The sequence below is a fragment of the Fundulus heteroclitus genome, chromosome 3, assembly GCF_011125445.2.
Source record: "Fundulus heteroclitus isolate FHET01 chromosome 3, MU-UCD_Fhet_4.1, whole genome shotgun sequence".
Lineage (NCBI taxonomy): Eukaryota > Metazoa > Chordata > Actinopteri > Cyprinodontiformes > Fundulidae > Fundulus > Fundulus heteroclitus.
In genome coordinates this window covers 8,677,447-8,696,434 of record NC_046363.1, presented here as the reverse complement: position 1 = coordinate 8,696,434, position 18,988 = coordinate 8,677,447, and the positions used below count along the sequence as shown (strand labels likewise).

The following is an 18,988-nucleotide window of genomic DNA, read 5'->3' as shown; positions in this document are numbered from 1 at the left end:
TCAGCAGAAAGGAAACTTATGTAAAGTGTAGGAGTTACTTTCCACACGTTCTGAGCAGGAAGTTGAGGATAATAGTGCTAATTATCCCCCGTTACTAAGCTTAAAAACAGCTTTGAGAGCAGAGACGTCAGCAAAATAGAACAACTATTATAAAGTTAAAAGGGGTCTTCTTTGTAACTCGGGGTAACTTGACATATTTTGCACAATTACAGGTGTACAGAAGAGGAGAAGCAGCAATAAGTCAATTTTTAGCATTTGCTGCTATAATCCCCAAAGCAGGACTGCAAACTGAAAGCTCTGAATCATGAAGTTAATTAAAGGCAGGATGAAAACATTGTCAAGCACTACTGAGTACAGAAAAAAAAAACAAAAAAACAAGTTGCTGCAGGTTTAAAGTGAGCAAGTGAGTGATTGTTGTCAGCTAAAACAGCTTTTTACAAAAGGATAGAGATCAATGAAAGGACCTGGAGCACTTCTTTGGATTCCACAAACACTGATTCAAGTATAATAAACCTTTGGTAAGATTTGAAAGAACTCCTTGATTATGCAAAGCCGTTGCATGCTACCGTCATTTATCTGCGGTTCACCGGCTCCTAGAAACGCCCTCCACCTCATAGCACCTCAGCAGCGCATGAGGCAGGGCAGCGTTGGCGTTGCTTTTCATCCAGCACCCTGCAGCAGCTCCTCGCACACCTTCAGCGCAGTCAGGCCCCATGGCGGTCCGATGGAGTTGGCCTCCCAACTAGTGGCGATCCTGGAAAAGCAAGCACACACAGCGGAGCTGCGATTTACCCTGAGGGCGCCAGCATTAATACAAACAAGAAGAAGCACAGCGATCTCATGGGGAAGCATCTTAGTTTGCACTAACGCGGATTTGGGGCTGAGGGGGAGTGTTTCTGCAAGAATAAAGAAAAACAATGCAGGTGAAGGAAGACTGAAAGGAGGGAAGATGGAGGCTGATTCACTCTGTGTTTTTGGTAGATGTTGTTTGCAACTCCTGAGAGGGTTTCTGGCTGCAATGAGCTCCATCGCGTTACACCCATGTGTTTCCATTTATGTGACAGACCCATTCAAAGCAACTTCTTGATATCTAGTGCTGCAGTCACAGCTGCAGTTCTTGTGGGGTTTGTCTCAGTCAGACTGGATAGAGAGCATCTGTGAACATCAAGCCACACCAAAGACTCAGTTGGATTTGACCCTAGACCTTAGACTAGGCCGTTCTAACCACGAGTGTGCTTTGATTCAAACGATCACGCTGCAGCTCCGTCTCCATCCTGTTGGATGGCGGACCTCTGCCCCGGTCTCATCCGGCACCTAACAGCTTTCTTCCAGGATCGCTGCCTATTTAACTCCATCCGTCGTCTCGTCAACTCGGACCGGCTTCCCCCGTGTCTGCATTAGAAATGCATTCCTACACCGCGTCTCTGAAGGGAACGGTGTGTTCAAGGGCCAAAGTTGGGTAACAAACAGGACTTACTAAGGCTTTCTTTCAATGCGGGTCAAGCCTGTAGATCTCTCACGCAAAGCCCTAATTAAAATACAAGACGTCCGTGGTTGTAATGTGACAAATGGTCAAAAAAAAAGGTTGCGAGGCACGGAAAGAAGAAGAGGCCACACACTTCACTCCAGCCTCCTCAAGTCTACCGTAGGTGACAAGGAGTAATCCACTTAGGCCCTGGCTCACTGATTCTCCAGCCAATTATTGGCAGTTTAAACAAGACATACTGTAACCCGCGGCCGCAGCCGACTGCATCCGACTGTGTCCCGACCAGGAAGGCCGTCATCAGCGGGGAATTCAGCTCCCCAGGCATAACATTTAATTTAAACTGTCAGAGGTGAGTGATGAAGGATGCTGGTAAATTATGCAGGGGGGGGAAATGGAGGAGTCGCTCAAACCGGCAGGAAAGTGGGAGAAAGAGGTGACATTTAGGAGAAGTTGAGGGTGAAATGATGAAGTCTCGACTTATGTGGGGGTTATTATAGCCCGGAGACGTGCTCATCAATCAACTGCAGATTCCAGCACCGCATTTATATACTGAACACCAGAGCTCATGTGCATGTCCGACATCGTTTAGTGTCCCCGTCGCATCTGCGGAAGGGAGCGCCGACACGCTTGTTCTTCTGAGGTTTAAAACGTGCCGCTTTGACATCTAATAAAACCGACTGAGATGGATGTGGATCCGCTACAGCAACATGTATGCAAACTACCGCAATAACTCTAACCATCTTTATGCTTTTGGATTACTCAGGTGCTCCCAATTCAACACATTCCAATACAGCACTTGAACTTCTGGGTGAAACAATGATACAGGAGTTGACATCTACTCACCGTGGGCATAAACGCCACATTAATATCAAGTTGTTCATGATTTCTCTCAACTCTTCTATTTTCATGGTGCAAGGGTGATAAATCCAACAATTACAACAAGTTTTTATAAAGAGGTATTGCTATGGACAAGTTTGAATTCATTATCGATTTTTCTATAATCTACATGATAATTTATACGCCGGACTTTTAGAGAAAGGTTTTAGGGGCGGAAAAGACAAAGATAGAGCTGTTTGGCCTCAACGACACTACGTACAGGTAAATTGTAAACGAATGAGCAGGTCATCCTTTCAGTGATGCAGAAAGCCTCAGCTACTCCCAGACATTGCTGCACAATCATGCACATTTGCTCACATTGTCGGGTAAATCCACTGCTGTTTAACTTGGAATAGTTTTCATTTACCCCAATGTGCCATATCATCAATAATTGTGCAATACTCACTCAGGTTTTATTTCTTTGTTTTATTGCCTTTCTGATAAGTGAATTCTCTGTTGCTTTGGAACCAACGTTAGATTAGATTAGCTTGTTTTTCCATTACTGTTCAGGAGTTTAACTCTGACTGGGTTTTGCCACCGTCACGCCTGAATGTCCCCTTTGTGGGTACAATAAGATTTCTTATCTCATCTCTTCTAAGTAAAAGTCATATTTATTAGTCATTCTTTTATTTCTGTAAATTTGATTATGGCGTAAAGAAAAAAAATCAAAATTCTACAGAAAATTGTACAGTACAAATTTTACAACATTATTCACGCATCTATTATACAATTTTTTTTAGATTTTTTACAAAAGGTGTTGAGAGCAATATAAACTGCTGCAGGCCTCATGTGAATTGAAATGCTTTAAGGCTGTAGTTGCTCCGCAGATGGAGGAGGGAACGCTTGTGCACCGTTGACCCCCTCCACATGTCTTTCTTATAGACGTGTCAATACACTGACGCACTTGAATGGTTAACAGCTTAAGAATCGGGCATTTACAAGATGCTGAGCTGCACGGGCTACTGTATCTTTTCTGTGCCGAGCTGATATACAGCTGAGGCACGCAAATGAAAAGCTAGAATGCTAATGTCTTGCTTCAACAGTGGGAACATCTCCTGGCATCCGGCTTGATCACGTAGAAAAAAAAAAAAAAAAAAAAGTTCCCGTGCATCACTCAACTCTTGCAGTTAATCACATCACTCAACTTGAGGCGTACTGCTTTGACCGAGAAGACTGCTTTCACTTTTATTGAGTTTCTTCTCCAAGTAATTAGCCGTTCTGTCAGTCAAGCCGGTGGGCTTGTCAAAAATGGAGGAAACAACAAAACCTGCTTGTTCTGTCTTCACGCCTGCTGGGTGCAGGCAAGAAGAGGAGGAGAGAGAGATGGATGGATGGATGGGGGGGGGGGGGGTTGCTCAGTGCTGATTCAGTTGAAAATAATGAGGGTTGAAGCTTCTTCTAGTGCGGTAATTCTCAGCTGATCTTTGATCTAACACATTCATCCACACATCTGTAGGCAGGATGTTGGAGCAGTGCTGGTAATGTAATAGAGTTGTCACTATAGTTGATTTTCCAGCATGTTACAGATACTTGGGAAAACAGCGGGGGCGAAAAAAATCCAATTTAAGAGGCTTTTAATAAAAAATGGCTTCGGTTGCAGACATTTCCAAACGTGTGATTTAATTTAAAAAAAGAGGAACATGTTGAATAGTTAAGCAATAAACATTGTTAGATGGTAATAAAAACGCATCTCCTAACATTCATCCGTTTCTGAAAACTAAACGAACCAGCAGCCGGGCGTTTGTCTTTATTAAAAATTTCGCAGTAATGAAGTCAAGCTGAAAGTATTAAAAACCGGAATGGAAGGTGGACTTTTTTTAAAGGTTTGATTTTCTGATGCAAATATGTTTTTCAGATACAATCAGCGTGTCTGCAGGCTCATTAGTCGGCACCGAGATGCAATGAGTATCTTGCTGGGAACCGGAATCGGCCAATTCTCTGCTTGAGCGGCGCCGACTGGTGACCAGCCGGTCAGAAACTCTAAAATCCTATCTTCTTTAACTCTGGCAATGCAACACACCTAAGCATTACCAGTGAAATCTGCAGTGTGGACGCTGTTGCTGGATAAAGAAGACTCCGTATCAGCCATTTTCAACATCAGGGGAGTTAAAAAGGATGTAGGAAGCTATTTAAAATGCTAATTCATTTCCTACAGAGAGCTTTAGAATTTGGTAAATTTTGAGTTTGGGTTCAAAAGAACCTCTCAGGTGCAGAGAAGTCCCTTATGCCACAGAAATAAATATGGAACTGTGCTGGATTTGGAAATGTTGGCAGTCTTCTGGACATCTGAGAGTTTAGGTATCTGCATCTCTAAGAAACACACACAGATGCTTATATTTGTGATGCTAACAGTGCTAATCTCTGGTTTGCATCTTAAAATATTATTGATACATATTAAAATACTATTGTTTTTGCCTTAGTTTTAAATCAAGGGTAAAACCTTTTTTTCTTAAAAGGGATTTCTCTCTCTCTCAAAAAAAAAGTGAGGACAAAAAAAAAAAAAAAAAAAAAAAACTCCATTGGTCCTCACTTGACTAGTAAAATGAGCTCAGCTGCAAGTACAAGAACACACACAGATGGTGGGTCTAATTTTAACAGAAATAATTATTGATGGCTAACAGCATAATGGTTAAAAAAAAAAAAACATTCCAAATTTGGCTACATATATTGAAGAAAATTTCAAATAGTTAAAATCCATATTGCTAGAACACCATTATAAAACACATGCACACATTCATTTTGAAATTTTCGTTTCGATGTTTACAAATGCATTGACAGCAACATAAAACCCTGCAGTCTTTAATACTCAAACCTATGTGAATTTAACTGCTTCAACAGAAGCACCGCATGGTGAAAACTTTACAAAAACGGCCCCAAATCTATGATGAGTGCAGCTCTACCATTAGGCCATACCGGCCTGTAAAACCACACAGGGAGAGCTGCAGCAGGCGACTCAGTATTTTGTCTGCGGTCGAGTCTGAAACCTTTTTGTTTCCCCCCAAAACGTCAGACAAACTGAGCAGCGCTCATTTCTTTGCAACATCTTATCCTTATAAATGGCCTTACTGTAAATTAGCAAACCAAACGGGCTTTGGAACGGGTCCCGCCGCTATTAATCCTCAGGAAACACAGAACATTAGCTCTGAAGGATGAACCGACGATACGAAGGGCTGGACAAGAGCAGACTATGGACCCTGCAGGTTGAACTTCCCTCTGTGTTGGGTAACAGCTTCCACTCAGTGTTTTACCTTCACCTGTGACTTTCCTGAACGCTATAAAAAAAAATAAAAAATGTAACCCTTGTTCATTGCATGTTTGTTTGTCAGGGTTATATTTTTTGCCTTCATTATATGTAATGTGAACCGCAGTAGCCAAAGGGAAATTTAGCCGCGGTGACAAATAAAATGCTGACCAATATGGACTTTCCTCTGACCGCCGCTAAAAGGTCAGGGCAGGAGATGGTCCATATTCTATATTTATCTTATTAGGATGATTTACTTTTTTTATCCTGGGATCAGAATTATTTCGCAGTAATTAGCGAGCTGAGACGAGCTGATGCGGCAGCTCCTTTCTCCGTCTTTCATATAGAGAATTTCAGGGGTGTCTGCCGGAGGTAAGCCGCCTCACGCAGCCTGTGGGAGGGAGAGCTTATTTAGAAGATATTTTAGAAAGAAAAAGGCCCACTAGCCATTAACATCCACTGACGCAGTACTCTTTGGGGAGGCTGCTGCAGCTGTCGACTCATAAAGTGCATTAGTACAAAGACGTGGCCTTGAATTGCACTTTGATTCGTGAGAAGCTAATAATCAGCTTTTTTTTTTCTGGGTTTGGTCATCTGTTGCCCTTGGTGACGCATCCAGCGCAGCAGCGAATGGCACCAGATGGAAAGAAAGTCTTAGTTTGTCAGGTTGCAGGATATATAAAACAATTAGGCATAACATTATGACCACTGATGGGTGAAATAAATTCTGTATTTTTTCCAGTGGCTGGGAAATATTTGGCAGCCAGTGTCTCAAAGTTGATGTTGTAGACGCAGGGAAAATGGGCAGTGGGAGCGTTTGGGGTGTGATGACATCTCCCAACTGGAGCGCTGGTGGTCAGTAACAAGTGAACAAAGGAATAATGGTGAAACAATGGAGGGAAGATGGTGACCTGATCTGATGAATCTCCAAACATCTGGGGGACGGGTTCCTAACGCTGTGCCTGATCTGTGTGTATATTTAAAAAGCAGCCGTTCTACGGATATTCACCGCTCCTCCTGTCCGTGCTTTTCCATCCCTCCTCCAAGATCGGCGGAGTGGGTTTTCTGCTTTTAACGAACCCATTTTTGAGCAAAAACCAAAGGGCTTTTGATGGCAAGTGCTCCAGCAAAAATAATAGGTACTATAATGAACAGGTAGTGTGGTCCATTAGGGAATGAAATCCCTTCACCTGCAATCTTTCATCCATCACAGCGAGCAGAGACAGGTAAAGACTGAGTGGGTGATCCAGGAGAGGGGAAAAAAAAAAAAAAAAAGCCAGGATTAAGAAGAGGAAAACAAAGATTAAATGAGGCCTGAGGACGCGTTAAGCATCCTCACTTACTCTCTCTGCTGGGCGCTGGCGTCGGAGCAGCTGATGTAGAGGAGTTTCAGGGCTCTGGCAGCTCTGAGCGATGGGCTGAGAGGAGCAGGGGGGCTGATGGAGCTCTCCTCCCCGACGAGGCGCTCTGGGACGGAGGCTATGATGGAGTCGCCGTTCAGCAGCCAGAGCTGCGGGAGGGGAACAGCATTTCAGACACTCAGGAACTGTCGCAGCGGGGAAAAAAATAATAAATAAATAAATAAATAAATAGGACTAAAGGAGAGAAAACGTCCAACCTCCGTAAAGTTCAAGGGTCTTTTTTTTTTCTCCCCTATGCTAACAATTCTCTCCAAACTTTTCTGGCACTCAGAGAAACACATAAAACTAGAACATATTCCTTTTATTGGGGAAAAAAAAAAAATCTGCTCCATTTTGATCCAATTTCACACAAGATTGATTATAGTGTTATTGGTAGCCTGGGTCTCAGAGAGCGGTTTTATGACTCGCTGTCAGCTGACAGCACATTTGTAAAGCAGGAATAGGTCGGCGCAAATCAACAGACAATAAAAATCTGCAAACGCGCCGGCGGAGGTTCCGCTTTAGAGCCGAGTTTTATTACCTGTTAAGGTTTGCTTGCACAGCACATTGAAGCCCATTATGTGCTCAGAGCTGAGTCTTCTGTTCTGTTTGTCTGCTCGATGGCACACTTATACAGACTATTGCCACTGACAGCACGCCTCATTTTGCATCTCACCAGTAAGAAGACTTTCCCATCAGGCGTCTGAACCGAGAAGTGGAACGAGCTCAGAGAGTTGGACAGATCCAGCAGCCTGGCTGCGACCGTCCGCTCCAGGAAGGCAGACCTATCCAAAAACAGACAAGTTCATTCATTACCATCGGTCCGCTTCCCCTTTATCCTGCCGCTTTTCCTCGGTCATAAATAGAAATCTGTAAAACTGCCTTTGGCAAATTCTTCACGCCACTTTCAGACTCAAAAATGCCTTTTATAAGACATATGGTCACGATTATTTCAGATAAATATTTCTACAGCATTTGGGCTTTAATTACAGAACCTGCAAATAGCAGAGATGGTGAGGAAAACAGATGGTTGAACCCATGGATGGGTAGTGTAGGGCAAACAGAACGAGTGAAGGATGGACAGAAGGGTGGATGGATGGATGAATGGATGGATCACAAGCAGATGGATGACAGAAGACGGATGGATGGATGCAAAATGGAGCAGATTGTTTTCAGTAAAAGGAAAATGTTGAATCAATGGATAATGATGGGCAAACAGAAAAATTTAAGGACGGACAGAAGAGTGGAGGGATGGATAGATAGATAAATTGATTGATGGATGGACAGAAGGAAAACCAATGTGGATGGAGGGCTGACTTGATATAAATTTCAGACAAGATAGGGGAAAAAAAAAAAAACATATTTTCATAGTATTTTCTGTTTTGATACTTATCCAGACCCTGAAAGGAGACATATCATGCAAAATCTACTTTTTCAGCCTTTGAATACATTTTGTTGTGGACTCTGAGTCTCTAGGAATGCAGAGAAGCTGAATGTCGTCTGTCCAGGTGCTGCATAAATAATCTTTATATTCTGTTTGGGTCATGTTTTTCCGGCATACCAGTTTTGCAAATCAGCCATTTTTATGTTTTTTTGTTGCAATTTTGTAGTCCAAGCTGAAGGATGTGGAAGCTACCAGTTGATAAAGTGAAAATGCCAGTCAATCAGTCCTGACGGCTCGTTAGTAACCGACCAATCAGACGTCATCCCGGACGTTTAGAGGGTCGTATACAGATAATTCCTTTCCCAAAACCTAAAAAGTCAAATAAATAAATAAATAAAAATGTAAAAGCTGGATAAAGCAATGCGACCTCATGAGCAGCTGAACACGACGGTGATCGACAGGGAACTACCACATGTTCATCTGTACCAAGGTATGAATTTTTCTTCATAATTACACTGCATGCTTAATGGTTAAATTAAAGGGTAATGCTTGATGCAGTTCGGCTGTGTTCTGGATTATTGTATGTTGTAACTTCTGCTTATATAAATTGAATCTTTGTCAGCTTTGATCGGTTAAGAGGACCCTGATTTTGCAGTGTAAAGTAAAATCTGACCTCCTAATACAGAATTTCACTGTTAATTCTTGCCATGGAAAGCTCGAGTGCAGCATGAAAACATCTACAGGAGTCTGCAGTAGCTATTTTAAGTTACTAATATATATTTTAAGTTGGGTACAAGTCAGGTATTTAAACTTGGGCATTAAAGTCACTTTCTCCATGGTTAGGAGAACAGGGGTGGAAAGGGGGAACGTGGGGCTAAAATAATGAAGAATTCAGACCAAAGCAGTGTAGTTTTACTTTATATAGACCACAACTGAATGCTTTCAATGTGAAAAGGAAGAACTGAAAAGCATGATATGCCCCCTTTAAATGAAATTTCATAATTTTCCAGACTGTAGGGTGTCCATACTTCTTCCTAAGATAATTTTATTTCTTTGTATTTTCACAATGAGAGCTTCTTAACAGTCACCATCAGGAGGGAGATGAAAATAAAAAAAATCCTGCCTGTTCAGTGAAGCGTCCAGCTTTCCATCTCCCACAGCGGGCTCCACCACCACCTGGGTGATGTATAGTTTCAGCGTCCCTGTAAGGTACAGCAGGATAAAAACTCAGATGTGCCTTTGAAAAGTCATTTTATTTAAAAAAAACAGAAAAACCAGCAGGAGTGGTGCGGACCTGGTGCGACAGCCTCTCCCAGTACTAACGAGCAGCTCGCGCAGGAGATAAGGGCCAAACGGTGACAAGGTTTCTGTGCACATGAATAAAAACAGAAGATCATTACAAATCCCATCCATCTTTCCTTGGCTGATTTTTTTCCCAACCCCCTTTAATTATAGCTGCTAAAACCAGAACCGAATGAGAAAAAGAAAAGACACACAGCTGAAAGTATTTTCCAGCTCTTTCTGTTTCTTTCAGCTGCAGTCACGCAGGAAGCGACTCGTGCGGAGAATGACTAATGGAAGAAAGAGGAGATTAATCTTCATCTAGAGCCGGAGAGCTGGGCTGGCCTGTTGGAGCAGACTGTGTGGATGATAGCCGCACAAATCACAGTTTTTCCCCCTTTTGTTAGCGTAAAAAAAAAAAGCAAAAAGTGAAATGTCATCTGCAGCCGTCTCACCTTTGAATCCTGAGCGTCAGCGGCGCCGACAGAACTCACTTCCTCAGTCAGGGTCTGGTCGCAGCTGCCGTCACGGGCCAGCAGGACGAAGGTGTCGCCCAGCAGGCAGTCCTCCGCCCGCGGCAGCAGCTTCTTGTTGGCGAACGGGTCCGGGTGGCAACACCATTCGTCCACGATGGCGTTCCAGTTGCAATTGGGGAGAGGAAGAACTCGTTTGAACACTCTGGAGAAAAAGTCAAAAATAAATGAATAAATAAATAAATAATCTGGCAGTGATTGAACCATTTCTTGTTTCATATATTTAATCTCCAGATTCATTCAGACCCTGATAACAGAGGTTTCAGTGTTTTTTTTATACCATTTTGGGCATGGGAATTAGGGATGCACCAATATGTAAATTTAGGCCGACATCAATATTGATGTTTCAGTTATGCGAGATAACCCATATTTACCGACATATACACTTCCCTACCCTTTCAACATTGTCAAACGTTGACCTGGCAGCTGACCTTACTTCTCTGCTTCAGCTCAACACCCTCACATGACCCACCTCTTACCTTTCTCCACTCAAAACACCAACAAAAGACCGAACTAAACATTCGTCGTTAAAGGAGCATAGCGTACGTTCCAGGAGTTTTAGCAGAAGTCTGCCCCCTCTGGTGACAAGCTGAAATGACACCAGGGTTGCGCATGGGAGAAGCCGTGTAACTGCGCAGGTCTCTTGTTTGCAGGCATAATGTCTTCTGAGGTAATAAAGCTATAAATATTGCCGTCAGCCCGCGTTCTCTCACTAATGCGTCGATTACGGCGGAGACTCGTCAAAGTAGCCAGGTGAACGAGAGCGCGCAGCGCGTCACATCCACGCCCAGAGGATTCCTCCCAAATTGACTAATCCTGCCTATAAAGGCATCTGAGGTAAATAGAGGAAAACTCATTTTACACATCAGGGAATTGTAAGGGTATGGATGGGAAAGAAAATAAATATTTACCTTCAAAACTTGCACCATGCAACTTTAATATTGGCCCTGTTCAATTTATGGAAATGATGTTTAAAAAAAAAAAAAAGGACTAAAATCGGCAGATACCAAACTAAATGCAGATGTGTCCGTCATCCCTATTTGGAAGACAAAGCGTTAACGTGTTTGAACTGCAGTCGAGTTTTATTATGTGTAGGTCTCACCAACTATAAAACACCTAGATGCTAAAACTGCCTTCAGATTCTGGGCTTAGGGCCATTTCTCTACCTTTGTCCCATCTGGATTACTTACACCAGCTCTATTTCAACATGCAGAATTCTCAGACTTGTCAGATAAGGACTGGAGTATCGGAGACTAAAATCCCCAAAATAGTAGTTTTAGTTCTTTTTTGGCATTTAGACCCTGTTGAAGAAGCACATGTTCAATGGAGAAACAACAAGATTCCCCCCTTTAGACACTAAAAGAAGCAGAGGTTTTATGGTCTATAAGAACCCCTGAGAGAACCTTAACATAAAGACTTAAAAATCCCAATGAGAAAGAGGCTGTGCAAATAAAAACTTTAAACTTTATATATATAAACAAAAAAATAGACACCTGATCAGGAAATCTCACAATAAAGAAGGGGGAAAAAAAACAGACAACTGATTTCTCCAGACCAATCTAATACAAGAAGAGCACTGCATTTGCTCTTGATGATCCACAGGCGATTGGTAGAATATAGCTGGGGGAATAGGAGTGAGACATGAGGAGGAGAGGAGCTTTGGACGGTGGATGAGTTCAGGTACCCGGGGTCAACTATATAAAGCAAGGGTCAGCACACAGCAGAGGACACGTTCCCTCTGAAGGATGGCTGCAACAATGAGAGTACATGTAGCCAAGAAGGCAGTGGGTGGTTTGTGCACAGGAAGGATGGAGGGTAAATTAGTAACAGAACAATTACAAATACCACAGAAAAAAAAAAAAAGTTAGCAAGAGTAGATTTTTACAATTTAGGAAAGGACTTGGAAGGTCCGACACCAAAGTCTTAATAAGTTTAATAAGGATCCAAAGCCTCGCCAAAGTATTTAATATGCCTGTAAAACAAGATGGCGGCCCTGCCGCTGTAAACAACCAAAACATGACAAAATGGTTTTACACAATGAGCAAACAACAGGCTTCATTTCACTTTCAAACTAACTTAAAATGAGTAAATTAAATGTCTTGTATTATGGTAATAAAAAGTCTCCTCTTTGCAATATTTTTACAATATATTTTCCTAAACACACATGCTATTGTCTTCATGGAAGCCCAATGAATGCACTGGCAAAATAAAATCCACATTTTCCAAAATTTAAATCTTAAAAAAAATTGTAAATTCAAATGAATTGATTAATCTCGATTTGTCGCCCAGCCCTACCATTTAGGTTAGACAGCACACACACCTGGAAGAACGCGCCCTGGTCCTATAAGCCAAATCTGAACCTCCTAGCCAGCATAAACCACGCCATGTATGGTTAAAGGCTAGCTCTGGACACAGCATGCACACAGTGAAACACAGTGGTGGAAGCATCGAGCTGTGGGCATCATTTTCTTCAACAAGAACAGAAAACCTGGTCAGAGCTGGAATAGGGAAGGTGGATGAAACCAAAGACATGGGCGATCCCGGCAGATCCTGCAAGATGCTGCAAAAGACATGAGACCGGGGCGGAGGCTCACCTTCCAGCAGGACAACGAGGCTATAGATGTTCTGGCTGAGCTACACCAAAATGGTTTAGATCAAAGCATAACCTTTAAAATTGCTCTGCAGACACTCTCCGTCCAATCTGGACATTTTTTTTAAACACATCTGGGCAAAGATTTCAGTCTGAAGGTGTGAAAGCTGGTAAAGACACACCCCAGAAGACTTGCAGCCGTAAATGCGGTTGTAACCGTGTAGAAAGCTGCCTCTAAACTAACCAACTAAGGAAGGCTAAAGCCGCACGTATTGCACGCAAGTTAAGCCTTTTCTCTGTGCTTCTCTTTCTGCTTCACAGACCGGCACTACTTTCTGTTGTTCCATCACAGAAAATCCTGAAGGAAATCCGGGTTTGTGGTTCTGAACAGACCAAACGTGAAAGAGTGTGTGGAGACTTTTTGCGAGGCGCCGTAATCAGTAAATTCAGTTAGCCAAAATATCTGCGCCTCGTCTTCTATTAAAATTCTTTTGGGGGGCCGGCTCATCACAGGAGCAGCCGAAGTTTTAATATGGGACAACTTACCCGTTTGTAACAGGCTCAAGATGAAAGTTTTTGCAGCCAGACATTTTTAACTCAATGCAAGGCTGCAATAACAGCACCAGAGTCCATGTAAAAGTCCAAAAAGGTAAAATAAAATTAAAAAAAAGACGATTTGTGTTCAACAAGCACATCCTCTAAAACTCCGACTCAGCCGGGTTGACAACTCCAAACTCCCTGGCGGAGCCATCCATCAACCTTACTCTCCCAGACTATTTGTTTGCGAGGACTGGGTCGCAGCGTCAATAAAGAGTCGGGCCTCTTCCTGCCGAGCGGGCCGTAAATAACATCACCCCCCCCCCCCACCTGCTCCCTACCTGTCCTCGAGCAGCCGGGTCGCGCAGCCCTGGCAGTGGAAGCTGTACGTCTCTTCGGTTCGAAGCGTCTCCATCACGCCAGCTGGATCTGCTGTGTGGGGTGTGGGGGTGTGTGTGGGGGGGGGGGGGGGGGGGGGGGCAGACAAACGGGAAGGCAGATTTGTTGGAATGGTGCCGAGATTCTACTCCTGAGCACCAGATCAATAGAGCACCAGGGAGCTGGCGTGACTCATTCACAAGGTGGGGGATCAATCTGATTCTGATTGGACTGTCACTGGTCGTCTACCGCTCCGTGGCTCTGCCGCCTTGTCGGCCCGGCAGGAGAACGTCACACACCGCTATAAAGATGGAGTTCAGGAATGCCGGGCAACAATTTTCGGATAAGCGTCAGCTTGAAGCGCTCCGGGCTCGTCAGTCGCTCTGGACTTGAAGCTCGGCGTTACCTTGCTCGCGCCGCCCGACGGTGATGCGCAGCCTGAAGTGCAGCTCCTCTCCGCCGGCTTCGCCCACGGGCGTGTGAATGCAGGAGCCGCCCTCCAAGGCGACCCCCGCTGGCAGGGCGAGGCGCAGGTCTCCTCCTGGGGTCCGGACGCGGAGAGAGGAGCCCTCGCCCGTCACGGCCACGTCTGCGGGACCCCGGGCCACGCTCGTCCTACGGGGGTCAGAAGGGAGGACACCGTCGGTCGGATGCGCCATCATCATCAGCGCGCCACGATGAATGCTTTACTGCCCGCTATTCCCAAACGGTTGAAAAAAATAAATAAAAAAAATTTAAAAAAATCATAAAAAGACAAAGAAAATGTGGCTGTTGGCCTCAGAGTGAAGTGCTGCGGTTGTTCTGCAACAGAAATGAAGCTCATTTCTACTTTAATTACATAGTTTTAGTCTGACTTTGTATCGATCTTAAATGTTACTCGTTATCCTTATTTTATTTTACTGCAGGGATACTTGATCAAAATGAGTTTTAGTTTAACTTTAGTTTTTCATTTATCATCTAAGCTTCAGCCCTAGTCAGAATATTCACTCCATGCTTCTTCCTGCTTTCATGTCCATCTCCTGTGTCTCCTCCTCCCCTGTGTCTCCTCCTCCACATCATCATCATCATCATCATAACTTCCCAAGTCCTTCAAACCAGCCTGACCTTTATCAACTACGCGTTTCTCTACAGTAAGTTCATTTTGTCCAATTAGCTGTTTGGTTCTCATTGAGCCGCCCTGGTCGAGCAGCAAAAGGCTCCATAAATGAGGGCCGGTCCACTGTCAGATCATTAAATATAGCTTTCGAGCTTCTACGGCTCCGACTTCTAAATCATGCCGAATGCCGGTTTTTTATATTCAGACACCACACCATCCGACCCTGACCAAGACAAACCAAACGTCATCTCAGCGGGTTTTTGAGGAGAAGTCCCTCTCTCTCAATCTAAGGAATAATCACGACATTAAATAAAAGCCCAAACAGCCGCAGCTGAAAAAGGGAAATAAAAGATCATTAGTTTAAAAAGGGGGGGGGGGGGGGGGGGGGGGGCATTTACAAAAAAATTTTTTTGCAAAACATCTGTGCTCAGTTTTTAAGCCAGATTTATAGAAATGAAACAACGTGGGAATCTTGTTGCGGTCGGTTACACGCCAGGGTTTACCCTCTGCTGATGACTTTTCCAGTAGAGCGGGTCAGTCTATTCCTCTCATGTAGAAAAACAAACACCGCTCCCTTGTTAAATCTAAATTATATTACCAGGTTGGTGATTAGTCATTCTGCTGCTGCAGCTAGGAATAACTTTTATGTTGCATCCTGTAAGATCTAAAATAATGAAGCTGATGCAGCACTCCTTAGTTAGAGAGCTCCTTACATACTGTTTTTTTTTCCCTGCCTGTTCTTTTGTTTAAAACATTTCGTCTGATTGTGCGCCCATCAACGGTGAGAGATCAGCCAATTTCACTACTGAGCATTTAAATGTAGCAGAGCAGGGAGCCACTGTTCACCACGCTGCCTTTTAAAGCTCAATGGCGCCATCTGGTGGTGCACTTCACGCATTGCTCGCTAAGGAGCTCTACCATAACTCAAACAGCCCTGAAGCTGTTCGTTTGGAGCAACCCTAGTTCTCCTCAGACTGGATGTTGATGCGTTTCTCAACTAGCATCACCAGGAGACTGTTTGGTACCCGTGTCGTCACATCTGGAGGGGACGTGGACCATCGCCCTAACTAATGGGGGTTTTATGAGACAGACCAACACAGGGTTGAGTAGAATTGTGAACAAGATGGAAAATAACACATAAAGGTTTAGTCTGGATTTATACTGAGGCTTCAGAAGTCACCTACTCATTAAATCCATAATGAAGACCAGGAAACACACGGAGGCACACGGGTCAGGGATAAAGTTCTGGGAAGGTTCAAGCAGAGTTGGGTTCTAAAAATAATCTCCCAGGGTTGGACGGCTCACGACGCACAGTTCAGTCCATCATCTAAAAAAATGCAAAAAGGACATCACAACCCCAAACCCTACCAAGACATGGCCACCCACCTAAACCGACAGGTGGGCCTTAGTCAGAGAAGCAGCCAAGAGGCCCAGGGTTAATCTGGAGGAGACGCAGAGATCCAGAGGAAGAAAAACGCATTAATCAGGTGGCGCGCTCGTCATTCTGGACTTATTGGACGAGGAATCTCCTTGGCAGAATGCCACAGGCTTTGTAAGTGACACAGCAAACACGGGCAAGAGAGTAAAACGAAAGTTTTAGCCCTACATGCAAAACGACTCAAAACCAAGATGGGACATCCACCCCACGCAGAATGTTGCCATGGTGAAGCATGGCGGTGGCAGCATAATGCTGTGGGAATGCTTTTCCTCAGCAGCGGGACAGAAAGAACAAAATTCAGTCCAATCCTGGAGCTGGACTTCTTAGTGGCTACAGCACAGCCAATCACAGAAGAAGACAAATCTATAAAACAAGTTAGATGATTGATAAAGGTCAGCCACAAATGACCATCAAGCTAACAATAATAATAATAATCATAATAATAAAAAATAAAATAGTTAAATGATCCCAATTCAGACTTAATGACACAAATTTTCCCCGACAGACTATTTTAATAGCTTCTAAGGATTGAAAGTAGACTATAATTAAAGTAGAATTGCAAAAAACAAAGTTTTTTTTATAATACAGTGTGTCTAGTAGCAGAATTACCTGCATTAGTTTCCATGTTGTAAAAAAAAAAAAAAATCAACCTAAGGACCCAGTGAGCATGTTTATTTTGGGGTGAAAATGCATCTGAACAATCTATAAATTATCTATAGATTTATATAACTAAATATCTGTGGTGGAAGGAGCTGGACTTCACGTGTGAACCTCTGGATTATGGGCCAGCGGTTCCACCCGATCAGCAGCACGCGTCTGTAAGGATGTATGGCAGCAGTTCTGGAGGGAAACTACGATTTTTGCTTCACATTTGACAATTTTTTTTCTGCACAATAATTATTAATATAGCTGGAGTCCATTTTAGAACCCATCTGTTTGCTTCCCTTCATCCTTTCTGGTGTTTTTGCTGTGATTTATTGATGTGTTTTGGAACCCTTACAAAACAAGACGTCCAACTCCAATCTTCCAGACCCGCCCTGCAACCTCTAGATCACCTGTGTCCAACTCAAGGCCCGCGGGCCGAATCTGGTCCGTCAAATAAATTTATTCGGCCCTCAAGAGCCAAAAAAGACATAATGTCATAAAATAGAGGCATCATATATCCTTTGAACTTGTATAAAGTAACTAAAACTCCCCAAGCAAATGTTTTTTTTTTTTTTTTTTTACTGTGTAGTAGTTTTTCCACAACACATTAAAACAACCCAGAAAGAGGAAAAAGTGATGCAGAATGATGAGTTTAAAGAGTAACTCAGCCCCCCCCAATATCAACTTTTTCGCAGATAAGCCGTATAAACTGGGCCTAAGGGTGCTACTTTTTTGTTACTGCTCCCTTGTTTATGTTTCTATGTGAAATTCTGGAATCAAAAGTGTCATCTATACAGGCGCAAGCGGCCCCTTTAATGCCCCCATGATGCCAAAGTGGCCCAATGTAGAAATGAGCTTGACAGCCCTGCTCCAGATGCTCCAGCTCACCAGAACCAAGTGAGAGGCGGATCACCCCCGGGCTGGGCTGGGCCTCTGCAGAACCTGATGATGGTAGCGGATCTGTAGTGAATTAGGCCAAATCTAGAGGTTTAAGTCAGGGCTAGGTGTTGACTCCATTCTTCTCTTGTCTAGATGAGGTTGAAACCAGGGGAGCCCTCTCTGATCTGTTACGTTTGCTAACGCCGGCTAGCCTAGCTATTCGCCGATAAAGTACCTTTGGGAACATTAAACACGTTTCTGATAATGTGTTGAGGTAATTTTATTGTTGGTTTACCCGACAACCAGAAGTCCACTCTGAAGCCTTTTCCTCAGCTCCAAGAAGACTCCGAGTCCATGTGTTTTCGCCGACATCTCTTCAGCCATTCAGAAATGCAGTGTAGCCGGAGGAATATTAAATATACAAAATATATAAAGAAAACAAAATCACTGCCTGAGTAAAGCGACTTCCACTAAGCTGAATTAAATCCTAAGCAAACGCAAAAATAAAGCTTTCACACAATCAAGAGCTAGCCGCTTGCTTCCCCGTCGGTCGCAGCGTGACAGGAGTGGGTGCGCTCGTTAGCAGTCGGCCGGGGGACGAGACGGACGTGGCTGGTAAAAAGCGGGGTGGGGGTTAAAATGAGAAATTGGCTCCACTCCTAGATTTGACGTGAAACGTGGTATTCGCCATAGTTGTTCCATCTCACCATATTAATTCCTACTTTGTCCACACATTCTTACACCTCACATCTCCATAAGTGCCGAAGAGGGAATCACCACAGCCGATAAGGAGCTCGTCATTAGCCAGCTGGAGGATGAATGCAAATCAGATTCCCTTTGCTTTAGCTGTGATTAGTGACTTCGCCAAGGCCTCTGGTTTATGCCTAATGTTTTTTTTTTTTTTTTTTTTTTGCTATGAGTGTTATCTGCAATATCCATGCTAAACAAAAAGTCACATACTTGGGACTTTTATTTCTAGAGATCAAAAGTTAGGATGCTTCTCTACCTTTACTCAAATTATAAAGAAAACCCCCAAAAAAGTGGCTTTGGAGGGATTTATCTCCAAAAGGTAAGAGTACTAATTACCAAATCTGAGGGGATATCCCGATTTACATGTGCTGCCCTCTCGCAATCACATTTGGGTAATAAAATTGCTAAAGATATTAACTGCATGATTTTTAATTCTATATGGAAAACCTGTACACATTATGTTAGAAGAGAACT

At 43.4% G+C, this 18,988-nt stretch overlaps 1 protein-coding gene across 1 annotated transcript; it reads right to left on the bottom strand.

Moving 5' to 3' along the window:
- Positions 1 to 660: 660 nt before the first annotated feature.
- LOC118556177 (E3 ubiquitin-protein ligase E3D-like) lies at positions 661 to 18,375 on the bottom strand. Its single transcript, XM_036127491.1, has 9 exons — positions 18,060 to 18,375; positions 14,113 to 14,321; positions 13,670 to 13,760; positions 10,124 to 10,346; positions 9,682 to 9,754; positions 9,511 to 9,589; positions 7,680 to 7,788; positions 6,947 to 7,113; positions 661 to 754 (listed from the first exon to the last, which is right to left on the bottom strand). The coding sequence occupies exons 1-9, from the start codon at positions 18,146 to 18,148 to the stop codon at positions 661 to 663; spliced, it is 1,134 nt and encodes a 377-aa protein (XP_035983384.1). The 5' UTR covers positions 18,149 to 18,375.
- Between the last annotated feature and the right edge of the window lie 613 nt (positions 18,376 to 18,988).